General features: G+C 36.4%; 1 protein-coding gene across 1 annotated transcript; it reads left to right on the top strand.

The window, feature by feature from the left end:
• Positions 1–20: 20 nt before the first annotated feature.
• On the top strand, positions 21–15,513 carry LOC137399359 (spliceosome-associated protein CWC27 homolog). The gene is made up of 11 exons (XM_068085440.1): positions 21–122; positions 3,934–4,143; positions 4,531–4,674; positions 6,937–7,035; positions 8,064–8,167; positions 8,435–8,504; positions 10,123–10,334; positions 11,106–11,182; positions 13,963–14,058; positions 14,409–14,562; positions 15,005–15,513. Exons 1-11 carry the CDS (start codon positions 81–83, stop codon positions 15,177–15,179), a joined length of 1,383 nt encoding a protein of 460 aa, XP_067941541.1. The 5' UTR covers positions 21–80; the 3' UTR covers positions 15,180–15,513.
• Positions 15,514–15,692: the final 179 nt, after the last annotated feature.

Raw genomic sequence — 15,692 nt, 5'->3', positions numbered from 1 at the left:
GTTAGCAGACAAATACACTAAAGTTTTGTTTCCAGTAAATAGCAAATTAATATGATATTCGGTCTTATCAGCTTTCCGTAATGAGTAGCATCTATATTCAAGAGCCACCAACTGATGGAAAGGTGATACATAACTTTTTGAAATTAGTCGTTTGTCTGTATAGTTTTTGCCTCGAATAGTTTGATAGCTAACTAAGAGATCTCAGTTCAAAACGCCTCAACTTCTATTGCAGTAGATATAGCACGGTTTTTTGTTTGCAGTATACCTTAGTGTCATACCGCTGTGTGAAAGACGCTGACTGTCGACTGTATGCCGATGATACTCTGCTGTGCATGGATTTGACAAACACCAGCCAGCTGGCTTTGCAGACTAACGTTACAGCATTACAGCATTGGGCCACACAGTGGGGCATGACATTTAATCCAGAAAAGTGTATCCACATGCAGGTGGGCAGGTCGACACCAGATTTTAAACTTTTTATGAACGGAATTTTTATACCACAGGCGAATGGTCTGAAATATTTGGGGGTTTTCATACAAAGCGACATCAAGTGGCACGAGCATATTTTAAACATTACTAAGAAAAGTAATAAGGCACTCGGACTTATCCGACGCTGCCTTTTTAATGCAAGCATATCAACAAAAATTGTCGCCTATAACACAATTGTTCGACCATTACTCGAATATGCCTGTCAGGTATGGTCACCGCACGCAAAAGGCTTAACTGACAAATTAGAAACAATTCAAAGACGGGGGGTTCGATGGATTTTCAGACTCGGGCCTATGGATAGTGTCACAGAGTGCATGCGTGTAAATAACATCCAAGAACTAAAAGATAGAAGAGAAGATTTGGATTTGAAATTTTTAAAAAGAATTGTGTTTGGTCTATACGATCTAGACCTCAATAACTATATCTCTTTTAACCCATCCCACCAAACCCGTCATGGAGTAGTCCACCCACATTTTAGGATAGACCAATATAAGCACTCTTTTTATAATAGAATGGCACCGAATGTTGTGGGTCAGGGCGTTGATGACTCCCTCAGTTTTTAATACGATCTTGGTATTGCAACAAATTAGGTTTTAGCGTTCTTATCAATCATTTTATCTCAAATTTTATGTTCATATAATGCCCTCGGGCGTATTGGACAGATTCGAATATATATATATATATATATATATATACCTGCCAACTCTCACGCATTGGGCGTGAGACTCACGCAATCACCTCAAAGAAAAAATGAAAATGCGTGAGATTTTTGCCCCAATTTCCACAATTTTATATATACTATCATTGATACATCAATTGCCCCAAAACCAAATCTCACGCATTGCCCCACCCTTGGGTTGGCAGGTCTGCTTAGTGTCAGCATTTAAGCTTCTATACAAACAAGGCACGTTATGGTTTTTTTGCTGTTTTGCTCATATTTTGTTGCTTGCTAATTTTTCAATAACATCTAGTTTTCTGTTATGCAGCATTTGGAGAAATAAAATCAAACTACCATAAAACTTGGTTAAGTTGGTTAAAGCCAGACAAAAGTCAGCTGTAGTCAGTTTGAATCAGTTGAACCTGGTAGCACTTGTCAGACATTAGGTTGTGGCTGGTGCAATGAAAACTTAATTGGCAAGATTATTGTGCAATTATGAAGAAGAAACCTCTGATAAATCCACAATGATTAACTATCAAATTATAAGAAACTCTTGTAGGCACAGCATTCATATTCCCTTAACCTAATCTGACAATGACCCTGGTCATGCTGATTCTGGCTCTACTCTACTGGTGTGAAACTAACACCTAACTGAATATTTAACATTTAATTTCTTACTAACTCAATATTTGATCTTTTTATACTTTATACCACCCACGTCCATATCTTAATTACAGCTATTGACAGTAGATCAATGTAATGATGCTTCACATTACATGTAATCTAATTTATTTAAAAAGTGAAAGGTGGAAAATGTGAAGTTTACAACCATATTTTTTAAGAACATTAGATTAGCATAACTAACATGAACAAGCGCTATTTTAATTTTTCATGTTTACAGTCTGTTCTGTAATGAATCTGCATCATCAGTACACACTTGCTACACACTCGTGATCAATATTGTTGTTACATTTAATACAGAGATGGTGTAGGTAGAAATAAGGTTATTTGTATCCTCATTTGACTCAGGTTAAGGTGCAACTCAAATTATCTATAGATAACCCAGCTGATTACATAATACCAAAAAACTATAAACGGGTTTCATTTCATGACATGCCTTTTTTCTCTGTATCTCATGTCCTTTTGGCTACAACTGCATCAAAATGTATAATTCAATTGATTAAAAATATTGTTTACTGTTGTACCTCAGGATGTGAATTTACTTCATCTTGGTATGGCATGAGGGGATGAATAAAGCTGCTTGTCATCAGTATGCATACTATACTCCTAGCCTAGAATGCCTGACCTTCAAATAACAGGTCGGGGTTCAATCCTCAAAAACGGTCACTGATGATGACAGAAATGACATCTAACTGTAAATTGATCTCTGCAACTGGGGATGTCTCCAGTTGTTGAGGTTCTTTTGTCACTGGACACAGACGTGTTCAGGCAAGATCACAGAGACATTGTTTGTGCAACAATGCTCTTAAAAACACGCACAGCCTCTACTTGCTGTAAGCTAAGCAAGCATCAACTCGCTCCGCGAGGGATTGCTCATACAAACTCCAGTAAAAAGTTAGACTTAAAGCTGGGAATATTGAACAATGCTGTCTTTACATAGTGCAGTACAGATGTGCATCTGTCCTGCAAACAGTGATCATTGGCTTGGTCAGACTTTCTTGACATGTTCAACAAAAATACACATTGATTGTGTAAAAGGGCATTTCTCTAAGTGGAGTTATGTTATATTTGCTAATTTAAAATTGAATTTAGACATTGCAAACATTTAAAAATGTATATAGAGGTAAAAGTTAGTTTTTTTATTTCACAGTTTATTGAAACTAAACTAATTATATAAACAAAGTGTAAAGGCTGAACACTATCCATACTTTAGTTTATCTGTCAAATTGATATTCACATAGATGTCATAAATATCATACCCTAAATATGCTTGGAAATCTTTCTGTCATAGAGTCATAGCTGAGGGTATTGAATAATACTGTTCACGCCGCTACCTGTTCTAACATAAAGGCTGCACACACCATTCAAGTAGTGTGAATCTAAGTTGTGGTTGCAAACTAAATTATTAATTCAACGGAAAGTTAGTCAACTTGACAAACTTGAGCTTCATGGATTTCTACTGAATCTTTTGTTATAAACAGTCTAGATAGTGCTAAGCCTAAGCGCTTGTGGAAAAGAACCTAGAGTTATCTTCTTCTGATATCTATGAAAGCATTATCTACTAGTGAGACAACTCCTACAAGAGCTTAAGTAGTGCCTGCGTTAGTAGCCAGCTACATAAAGCATAGTAATCATTACAAGAATAACTTAGATTATCTACATTTTTATGTTGTATTTAAACCTAAATGGAGCACTTGAAATTGACCAGTGCACAGTATATGCCCGCAGTAGAAATCTGACAGCAGTTACTCAGTGTACGAAGGATCTAGTCCTTAACTTAGTCCTTCCTGCTTGTATAGCCAGAGGTATAGCGCAGATTTGGTTCAGCATGACAAATCTTGTTATTATATTACAACTTATATTATATATATGTTTATTATATTGAAGCCTTATTGACTAAATAAAATAAACACAAATGACTTGGGCAATTGTTGTCATTTTCCATAGTAGCTTTATGATAATTAGTCATCATTAACAAATCAATATGTGGTAAATTATATATTTTTAAATATTCTGTGATAGAAATATTTCTTTTGCAATTGTCTATAAGCATTACTTATTCATAAGATATGACAGAGACTTTATTATCACCAATTGTGTTGTAGGTATTGTTGAGCACATCTGTTGGAGATATTGATATAGAGCTGTGGTCCAAGGAGGCTCCTAAAGCATGCAGAAACTTTATACAGCTGTGTTTGGAAAATTACTACAACGGAACCATATTTCATAGAGTTATCAAAGATTTCATAGCCCAAGGTGGTGATCCTACTGGAACTGGTAATGGAGGGGAATCCATTTATGGGAAACCCTTTAGGGTAGGTGGTCAACTGCTGCTTTGAATGCTGCTCATGTGGTAATTTCTGCAGACAACTAATATGTGCCGTTTTTGAAAGTTTTCAATTTCTGCTTTAAGTTGTTGCATTTTCTCTTCAACTGAACCGTACTAAACATACTCAAACGAGATGGTAATGCAAGTACTGTTTGCTGCCATAAGGGTATAACTCCACGCTTATCATTTTATGTGAGTTTATCGAGCCCTGCAGTAAGGAGTCTAGTTCTTCCTTTCATCTTCACTCTCATCTTCACACTAGTTATAAAGATTTGTTGCTCTTGGCATTTGTGTTCTGCCAGTTGGCTGTTATCAAACAACTAGTTACACACAATATGCAATCATGTCTTCTGCAACTTATTGTATGTGATAGGATGAGATACACACCCGCCTCAGGTTCGTTCGTCGTGGTCTGGTTGCCATGGCAAACGCTGGCAAAGATGACAATGGCAGTCAATTCTTCATCACCCTTGGACCAACTCAAGAGCTGCAAGGCAAGCATACAATATTTGGGAAGGTAAATCAATTCTGTGTTGTAGTCTACTAGAACATGTCTTTTCTATATGTCCTTGGCTTGTGCACAGTCTTGACCGTGGCTTGCAAGGAAAACTTGTACGCAGGCTTGGGGCCACTAGTGAGTATTGAGCGCACTGCACTATTTGCTAGCTAGACGACAGTAAGGTGCACTAGGCACTGCACTAGCACTAGTGCATGGTATAGTAATAATATAAAATGCACTAGGCACTGCACTAGCAGAAATTCTTGTGCACTAGGCACTACACTAGCACTAGTGCATGGCATAGTAATAATATAAAATGCACTAGGCACTGCAATAGCAAAAATTCTTGTGCACTAGACACTGCACTAGCACTAGTGCAGTGTAAAATCATAAATGCACTAGGCACTTCACTATTAAACTTCACTAGGCACTAGACCAATGAGCTTTTTTGCTATAGCAGCTGCAAGAATTGCTTGCTAATCAACAGATATCTACTGCTATCCACTGCAATAGTACAATTATAGCCGAGCAAAGGATGTCAGCCATGTATTGTCAAAGAAACTAGCCTCACCTAAAATTTCAAACAAACCATAGACCTACAATAATGCTCAATATTAAATAGTGCAGATGACAACAGATATCAAATAGTGCAATGTATTACAATTACAATAATTAAATATACTAAGCAAGCATGGAACGGAAGAATTCACTTCTTATTACATAAATGTACTATGTACAACAAGAAAATCTACCCTTGGATAAACCAGTATCATGTAAACAGTAAGTCATATTGATGGCAAAATTGATAAGCAATATTGTTCAGAGAAGATGTTTATTAGACCGAAGGAACATTAGCCTTTCAAAGTTGGCGTCAGTCAGTTTAGATCTAGTTTAGACTAGTGCATACTATGTCGCACTAGGCACTGCACTTGCACTAGTGCATTTATGAAAAAGTTTCCAATCCGCACTAGAGCATTTTATGTTGCACTGTGCACTGCACTTGCACTAGTGCGTTTATGGGAATTTTCTAATCCGCACTAGGCACTGCACTAGTACATACCATGTCACACTAAGCACTGCACTTGCACTAGTGCACCCAGGGACTCATGTCAAATTTGCACTAGCATTGCACTAGACATTTCTATTTTTAAATTGCACTGCACTATGCACTGCACTAGTGCAGTGCACTAGTGCAGTCTGCACTGCTAGTGGCCCCAAGCCTGCTTGTATTCTTTAAACTTGTAGTGTTTCATGATGAACTAGCACAAACTTTTAGTAGGTTTTATCAGAAAGTATCGATATTTTTTTATCAATGGCAATTGTTTTTGATGTTTGAGGTGCTCTGACTGCCAGGATGTTTCAAGATTAAAATCGACAAAAATTGATGCGGTTAAAACGCTAAGAAGAAAACTACATGCCAAAATGATGTCACTAGTTGAGCAGCCTCCTATTTCTCTTATTATTTATACCCGCTATTGCATTCAAGTTACATGGCTGTGTCTCGACTCCGTCAGTCTCTTTACCTATATGCAACTATCGACATCATAATCGTACTTTTACTTAAGTCTGAGTGTTCCAAGCAAGGGTCTCACTCAAACTATTATCTCTACTGAGTAGGTCTACTAAGATAAAAATTACATCAAATAAAAGCTTTAAATCTTAGATTTATATTGATATTATTTTCATTTGTAATGTAAATGTTGCTTCAATAATGTAAGTTTGCTTTCAAGCTAACTCTGTGTGTAGCTGTTATTGTTCCACTGATGTTATAATTATCGAGGAGTAGAGTGAAAGTTGTATCTTTACATCTTACTCACCAGTCTTTCCTTGTGAAAATTATAGATGAACTTTTCTGTTTTTACTATAAAAAAATTGAATTAACCCGCTGTGTTGTTTTCGACCTTCTTGAGGCATAGTAGAATCTCATCATAAGTTTAGCAAGACTCTGATCCTTGGTTCAATCAGTCAATAGTGAATGCTGACAGATCATCGTTGTTGTAAAGTCGTGTGACACAGTCTAATCCCATGTTACAACGCTGACAATTACATAGGACTTATTCTATCACAGTAAAACAACCTCGACCTCAAGACTATGTCTCTAGTCTCTTTCTTTAGCAAGGCTGTACCTACAGTTTTAAGATTCTCGTTCGTAATAAACAGAAGACTCTGTTATGTACAGAAAAGACAAGCTTGTATGATTAGTATTTAGACAGCGTATGTTACGCAGGAACATAGTGTACACCTTCCGCAAATTGTACGCTTATAGTTTCTGTTTTATAGATAGCTGGCGAGACTATTTACAATGCTATAAAGATGAATGACTTGCACACGGATGGTGATGACAGGCCTCTAGACCCTCCTAAGATCAAGAAAACGGAGGTGATTAACTTTTATTCATTCTAATTTTTATATAGCCATAAAACTGAATATTCTGTATAATTATATTTTATCCAAGTTATTTCTTCAGGCTTTCTCCGCCGGTACAAATATTTTCAATGAACTTGTGTTAAGAGAGAGAGGACAACTTTTATAATTGCCTTGCCGCATTGATTTTTGTGGGGAATTCTCTTCATATTTTAATTGTTTTCCATATTTGGTTGAAAATTGTCAACTGGGAATTATGTGCAGATCGCTAAAGCAGAGGATGTTTCATAGCCCAAATTCATACATTTTTTTATTTGTAATTGACGAGTCATGGTACCGTCTAGAATCAACTAAAGAGGATTACAAAAAATGTTTTGGGTGAGCAGCTGATGGCTATTTTCAAAGATGAGAAGATTTAAAATCAACTCCAGAATATTTATTAGCCACCATTAAGCCGTGGCTTATTGGCCTAGAATGCCTCACCTTCAAACAACCTGTTGGGGTTCAATTCTCAAACAACGCCACTAGTAGTGACAGGAATGACATCTAACTTTAATTGGCCCTCTACAACTGAACATGTCTCTAGTTGTTGAGGGTCCTTTGCCACTAGACTCAGACATGGCCAGCCAAAATCACAGAGCCATTGTCTGTGCACAATTCTCTGTAAATTCTCTGTGATCTTTGAGGTACTCACGGACACGCGTGTCAGTAAAGTCCAGACTTGCTGAAATAGTAACAAAGTTTTAGTTTTTTATTCATTTCATGCATTTATTTTACTTTTCCCTGTCAAACAGCCTGAGACAGCAACTATATATAGACAATGCTTCAAGTTGCAGTTATTTTAGTTCGGTGACATCTGCTAGTACTAGAGCACGGTTAATGGTGGGACAAGAACTGAATAAAAGGAATTGCTAATAATATAATTTCATGTAACTATACAAATAAATTTGAATTGCTTCTAAAAGCTTGCTGCTTGATCAAGGCAATGATAATAAAAAGTAAAATACTAACTATTGTCACAAGGATCAAATGTTTTTGTGTAGGTTTTGCGAAACCCCTTTGATGACATCACACCAAGGCAAACCATAGAAGATGAAAGAAAGAAGGAAGATTCTAAGAAAAAGAAATCCAAGGCTAAAGGCAAAAAGTATGAGTTCTGCCTATGCTGTATGGAGTTAGCTGCTCTCTTTTTGTAGAAAGAAAACTCTTATCTTTTAATTAATTTTCTCTGTCATGAGAAGTTGCATTTTTGCTTTTTTGTTTAACGACTTTAATATCAATTAATTTATATGATTCATGGCTATTTTATTATGTTATTTATAAAAAGAGCTTAACTCGAAGTTCTGCAGTTTTTGACTAAAATGTTTATTTATTTCATAGCAACTGTTGCATGCATCTCTTCTTCTCCTTTTAGGGATTTTAAATTGCTATCATTTGGGGCTGAGGCTGAAGAAGATGAAGAAGAAACGAAGGAGGTTGTAGAGGTTTGTTTCCACCTTTTAATATTTATCAGCCCTGGCAGGTCAGTATGCTATCCTTATCATCCCTAGCAGGTAGGTATGCTATTCTTATCAGCCCTGACAGGTCAGTATGCTATCCTTATCAGTCCTAGCAGGTAGGTATGCTATTCTTATCAGCCCTGACAGGTTAGTATGCTATCCTTATCAGTCCTAGCAGGTAGGTATGCTATCCTTATCAGCCCTAGCAGGTAGGTATGCTATCCTTATCAGCCCTAGCAGGTAGGTATGCTATTCTTATCAGCCCTAGCAGGTAGGTATGCTATCCTTATTAGCCCTAGCAGGTAGGTATGCTATCCTTATCAGCCCTAGCAGGTAGGAATGCTATTCTTAGCTCAGACTTCAGTTCTGTGTGGCATGCCTTCTAAATACAACTGCATCATTGGTTAGCATGTTTTTTATAGTTTTTTATATACTACTCAATCGATCGTACCAGATCATATCAAACCATCGCTTGTAATTCAGTGGTTAGGTTATCATTTGAACATCTGACTACATATTGATATGATTGTAAGCAAACGTGTCTCATCTATATTGAACTCAGTTTTAAGTTGTTAAAACACCATTGTATTAGTCTTTGATGAAAGTAATAACAAGGAGAATGATTATCCTACAAGCATATTTATACAACGATTAGATAAGTCTCTGTACACTTATTAAAAATGAAAAAAATATAACAATATCGACTTAACAAAGACTTGAGTGAAAACCAAGGCTTTTGTTGAACTTGGTTATTCTTCATCAAAATGTTATATTCCTACAAGCTCGGAACTATTTATCTATGTAAACCTCAATGTTCATCATTCCGTCCGTCCATTCCATCCATTTCGTTCGTCCAGCTATAGCAATTAGTATCTAGCAATTACAACTCCTTATTGCAGAATATTTGATCTCGGAACCTCCCGTTCACCAGGCAATAACCTAACCAATTAGGCTACGCGAGATGCAATGGATTCATCGGGCGATATGAGTCGTTATCTGAGTTAAAATACTCAGAGCACGTTATGTTACGCAACATCAGTAAAGCTTGTACTAAACGTCACTAAAGCTTGCTCTCACAGCTCCTACTAATAAGTTTAACAATACAATATTAGCTTACTCTAATTAACCATGGGCGATGTGCCAGGCTAATGGCAAGTGGCAGGCTACTACATTATCTGCCACTGTTTTTTAATACCCGTGCAACGTCGGGATTCGGCTAGCAGCCCTATATTTCATGGCATTTTAACCAATCATTTAGAACATTCACTACGAGTAACTAATAATTCTGCTGCTGATAGCGCTTTACCATTTTTGACATTTGATGTATTTTTAATATTAGGGCATTATGCTGGACTATAAACATTAAATACTATGATAATGGAACCTAAGGTAGTTTTTTTAATAGATTTTTATTGCAGGATTCAAGGATTGACGAGTTTTATGCCCGATGCTTAGTGATAATTCGATGTACACTTATGCAGCCAGCATATGCCGGTAATAGAAAGGGAAGTCACAGTTACAGGGCGGGCAGCATGCACTTAAAGAGTTAGTATTTTTGTCAAATAAAAACATGCAGTGCTCAGAGTTTCTGGTTCACCTGCAGAGTATGAGGACAAAGGGAAAAAGCGCCCATGAATTGGCTGATGATCCGAAATTGAGCACTCTTGAGGGAGATCTGGAGGTGCCCGCAGTCATTACGAAATCTAGCTCGGAGGAAATGGCCAATGTTAAGAAGAAACTTGAGGAGTTCAACACGACTAAAGGGAAGCAGTCAGTGGAGTCAGAGAAGGAAACTGGCGCACAGTCATCTAGACTGTGAGTCATGGTATAGTACTCAAGTTTGGGTTTGTTAGTAGCACCCGTTTTACTTAGTTAGAAACCTCTGGCCATGCGCGAGTCTGTTCTAGGTGCTGAGGTGTTCTGATGGCCTAATCTGATTTGTCAACATTTTATACATGTATGTGTATTACTCAGTGTTTAGACAAGATAGAAACAGGATGTTCAGCACACCGCTAAGATTGCTATTGTATTGTTACAAATACTAAAGGTGAAAACTCTCAAGAGCTGTTCTCTAGTTAAATATATGACCCATAGTAGTGAAGGGCTATAATGGGAATACAACACAATGCCTGGTTCAGACCGATGTCATATGTATGGCATGTGAAGTGCCGCGCCCTTGCACTACTGCACAGGACAATGCTTTTGTGGATTGCGTGCAGAGTTTAGTTGCGTCATCTTGCGATTTCATACCTATCGCAGTTCACATCAATCACACACCTGCATAAGCTTGCATAGCAGGGCGCAGCACCTTACGCGCCATATGAACGACATTGGTCTGAATCAGGCATCACAGAGAGTTTAGGAGGTGCAAACTTGAATGAACAAGCAATAATATTGAGGTATTTGTTGCGCCAACCAACACATTAGACTCATCATATCAGACAGATTAGCTCTTTCTAATATTCAATATGCCTCATCGTTTGCTTTTGCCTGTTGTAAATGTCTCAGTTTGCTACTGGCTCTTTCTCTTCTCCTCATACGCTTACTCATATATTATATATTTATTATATATCTATTATATATCAGAGAAGAATTGAGAAAAGAAACTAGGAATCTCAAGAAACAGTTGAAGGAATCCAAGAATACAAGTGCTGAGGTTGCAGGTGAGTATCTACATTGCAAAACCACCAAAGTGTGTGATAGAAACATTTGTCAATAGAAAATTAATGGCTCATTTATGGTTATCAGATTGCAGGTGTTGCTGACATTATTTCATCTGGTACTACCTGATCATCAGTACTACCTATGACACTTGTTATCACCTGTCAATAGCTGTCATGTCTAACTTATGGATTGATATTTCTCTCAGTTATCGGTGTAATGATGTGATGCAATCGCTCTGATATTATTCTTGGTTCTACTAGTTTATCTCTGTCACTCTATGTACAGTAAACCCTCGCTACTTCACGAGGCATCTTTCATGGCTTCAGTACTTTGAAGGTTTAAAAAAGTATTCATTAAAAACAAAAATGTATTGTAATGAAAAATAAAGAAAATGAAATGCGTAAAATACTTAAATCTTTTATACTCCGGCACAGTCAGATTCCTCCGAGAGCACAATTGTGCTAGCAGTCGTTGCGGTTCGCTGTTTCCTGTTACGTCTTGTAAAGAGTAAAAGCGAAATGTGTTTGTGACACCCTTGATGCTTCTTAAATGACCTTGACCCTTGACTCAAAATTGTCTATTGAACCTTAAAAAAAAAGAAAAGTGATTATTATTAAATATGAGTCTGTTGTTTGATCTGTTTCGCGGATTTTCACTAATCGCGGGAGTCGTCAGTCCCGGTTAACTGTGGGAGTCGTTGGTCCCGGCTAACCGCGGAAAGAGAGGGATTACTGTATTTGCACCATATTTGTATATTAACATGTATGACTTACTGCAAACTCAAACCTGGCTATTAAAGAAAAGAAATCTTATAATACCAGTAGGTAGAAATGACTTTCTTATCATGTTGCTTGTGCGACACAGATTATAGCATTGTGTCTATTGTTACAGTGGCTGAATTAAGGAGAGATGATCTAACATAAATATATAACTAGTCTATATGAAGCTGTGTTTGTTTGTTTGTTTATTTCATCAGTAGAAAAATAAAGAACAAAAAATTGAAGTAATAAACACATCACATGGTTGTCAACATAAGAGTGTATAATTAATTTCTAATAATAAACAATAAATCTAACAACTCAAAGGAGGTGATGATGAGGCCTATATGCAATGGTGAACCGGTCAAGGCAAGGCTCAGTTGGTCGATAGCAGAAAAAAATAGACTCTCACTCCCGCTCCAAAAAATGAACCCTTAGACTATTTTTAAATTCGGAAATGTTCCTATGTTTTTTAACATATTTAGGTAGTTGGTTCCATAGCACCGATTCTTGGTATGTTGTTTTTTGATGACTGGCAGCGGAGCTAGGTGGTGGAATGGGTAAATTTATAAAACTTTGCGTCATAATTTTTACAGGCAGTGTTTTAAAGATAATCTTGAAATGTTAGGAAAGCACGAAGCAAAGTATGGTATATATATAACTGAAAAATGTCAAAAAATTTTAAGGTTTGGAAAAGCTTTTTATTAAGATACAGGAAATCTTTTTTACAAATAATACAAAATAGCCTTTTTGAAAGAGAAATAAATGATTTAAGTACACAGCTGGAGCAGTTCCCCACACTTCAACACAGTAAGTTAGTTTTGAGTTTACATAAGAATTGGAAATCAGAAGTAAAATATATATTCAGGAAGATACCGGGAACATCTAAACAATAACCCTGAAATAGGACGTAATTTTTGCAATATCGAAAATATGGAGTGACCAATTTAGGTGTTTGTCTAACGTTATACCTAAAAGTTTAATAGTGTCAGATTCAGAGATAATTTGCGAGTTTATGTTAAGGATTTTATCAGTAAAATTAAATTTATTTTGGGGTTTCGCAAAAGAACGTCTCGGGTTTTGTCCATGTTAATAGTCAATTTGTTTGAGGTACACCAAGTATATAAACTTTGAAGGTCATTGTTTAGATTATTGGAAATTTTATTAAGGTCTTTTGATTCATAAAACAAATTTGCATCACCGGCATATAGTATACAGCGATTACGTAGCAAACAGGTAGGTAGATCGTTTATTTAAATTAAAAACAATGGAGGACCTAAGACAGAGCCTTGAGGAACTCCATGAAGTAATGTTTGCAATGAAGAAATGCTATTCTGAATCTTAGTTGATTGTGTTCGGTTTGTTAGATAACTTTTGAACCATTGAAAAGATGTAGTGTCTAAGCCGAGTATTTCAAGTTTTGTTGTCAGATTGTTATGGTTGATGGTATCAAAAGCCTTTTTGAAATCCACAAAAATTCCTAACACACACTTCGCTTCACTAAAGGCTTGTAGTCTGATTTTTAAACTTTGCAAGGGCATCAGCTGTAGATAGTTGTTTTCTGAAACCGTATTGTGCGCTCAATTCATGTGTAGTGTATCCTAAATCTGCATATTACTGTTATCAGTCGTGTGTCCAATTCATTCATAATCTATACTCGACCTGTATGTATGTATGTATATAGAGTTGTCTGCCCAACTAATATGTACTCATCCCGTATCTCTGTAAAAATGTGCCTAGTCATGAGTCTGACCTTTGTATAGTCTAATATAAGCCTGTATACATGTACATTTGTATAGTCTAATATGAGCCTGTATACATGTACATTTGTATAGTCTAATATGAGCCTGTATACATGTACATTTGTATAGTCTAATATGAGCCTGTATACATGTACATTTGTAGGCTCTGCATGCATTAAATGTAACGAATTGTGTGTCAACCTTATCTGCAGTATATTTTTGGCTTATGAGTTTCTGCTAGGCACTTTTAGAGAAATAACTAAACAAGTTCTGTTGTAGAGGAGAAACAAGAAGCTAGTCTTCCTCAGGCTGTAGTTGACTTCAAGAAGGAGTGCGAAATATATAAGCAAAATAAGAAAGCATTACCAAAGAAAGGTATTGATTACCACATTCTTGCATTCTTAGATCTACTTTTGTAGCCATCAAACTGTTGTTTTCTTAGAGCTACTCCCATCATTATAGAATTGCTTTATTTGCCATGGTAATTCTCTGTATCATAATTCTCTGTGTCATAATAGAATTAATAGAATCACACCGCTATCTATACAACCATAAATATCATACTGTTATGTATACAGCCATAAATATCACACTGCTATCTATTTAACCATAAATATCACACTGCTATCTATTTAACCATAAAGATCACACTGTTATCTATACAACCACAAAGATCACACTATCATCTATACAACCATAAAGATCACACTGTTCTATATATACAGGCACCTCGCGCGAAAACCAGACATTGGCCATGCTAGACAAGTTCAAAAGCAAACTTTCAACAGTACAACAACTGAGCAGCCAATACGGTGAAGAAGAGAGGGAAGATAATTCTTCACAACTGGGTGAAGGAGAGGAAGAGTCCGATGAGGGCTGGTGAGTTGTAATAATGACTCATTTCTCATCTGCTCTTCTTATTTCTCACTGTTTTACTCTCCTAACTTACTGTTATTATTCATGATTCTCGATGCATCATACTTAACACTATCTCCTTTTCATTTGCTCTTCACTCATTACATCATCCTTTTTCATTTCCATTTGTATTTTTTGCTGCAGCTTTTTTTATCCCTTAATTCCTTCTATTTTCATTTGTTTCTAAATTTCCTTGAATTTCTATTTTTTTTGTCAAGATGAAAAGCACAGTATTTAATTTTAAATAGTGGTTTTATAAGCGATGAGGCTCTGTTTGTTTCTGTTAAATTTATGTCATTGTCTTTATAACTGATATTGCAATGACCTTGATCCTCACTGCAGTACATAAAGCGCAAAATGCTTTAAAATTCAACTGATGAAAGAATACAATGTTCATCTGTGCTAGGATGATACATAAACTGGAGTGTGGAGACTCCCATGGTAACGTGTTGGACGCGAATGTAACTGATGTGAATCGCTATGATATCGTTGACCCAAGGAACCCAATGACCAAACGACGCAATGAGCAGGCTGCCAATGATGCCAAGCGTCAGCGTAAAGAGAAGAAAGAAGCTGTCTAGTTGATCCTTAAATTGTTATCTTTATACCAACTAAAAGACGGCTTAAATTTATATTTTCGTTACAAAACTTTTTTAGACTTGCTGATGTCTAGTTTATGTTTGGAATTATCTACTCAATGTAATTATTTGAACATAACAAGTGTAAATAGTTAAATATTCCACTTTAATACTTGAAAGTTTTTCATTTTGGGGTAGGTGGAAATAGTTTCAAACACCGCTAGGAATTCTAATAAAAGCATTTTTGGTACTTTATGTGTTTCAGGGTGTTGGAGTGTGTATGATAGGTTAAAAACGCTCCTGAAGACTGCTAAGCCTTCCAGCACGTCATCTGTGTCACCAGGAGTTGCCACAAAAATCTTAAGAAGTATTCAATCATTTTGCAAGAACAGGTTGTTGCTAGGAGAATACCTTTCAGGTAGAAAAACATCTTTTAGATAGGATACATTTCAGATAGGGAGACACCTTTCAGATAGAGATCGCAATTCTTGGTCAAAAGCTTTTACATAGTTTCAT

This window comes from Watersipora subatra, chromosome 7 (genome assembly GCF_963576615.1).
Source record: "Watersipora subatra chromosome 7, tzWatSuba1.1, whole genome shotgun sequence".
In the NCBI taxonomy this organism is placed as follows: domain Eukaryota; kingdom Metazoa; phylum Bryozoa; class Gymnolaemata; order Cheilostomatida; family Watersiporidae; genus Watersipora; species Watersipora subatra.
Note: the sequence above shows the minus strand (reverse complement) of the source record. Positions and strands in the feature narration are given on the sequence as shown.

Bases quoted from the DNA above. Each gene is read 5' to 3' on its own strand.
- LOC137399359 (XM_068085440.1), top strand. From the start codon at position 81: ATGAGTAGCATCTATATTCAAGAGCCACCAACTGATGGAAAG. The intron at 123-3,933 runs GTGATACATAAC...ATTGTGTTGTAG, and splicing joins AGCCACCAACTGATGGAAAG to GTATTGTTGAGCACATCTGT. The intron at 8,168-8,434 runs GTATGAGTTCTG...TTCTCCTTTTAG, and splicing joins TCCAAGGCTAAAGGCAAAAA to GGATTTTAAATTGCTATCAT.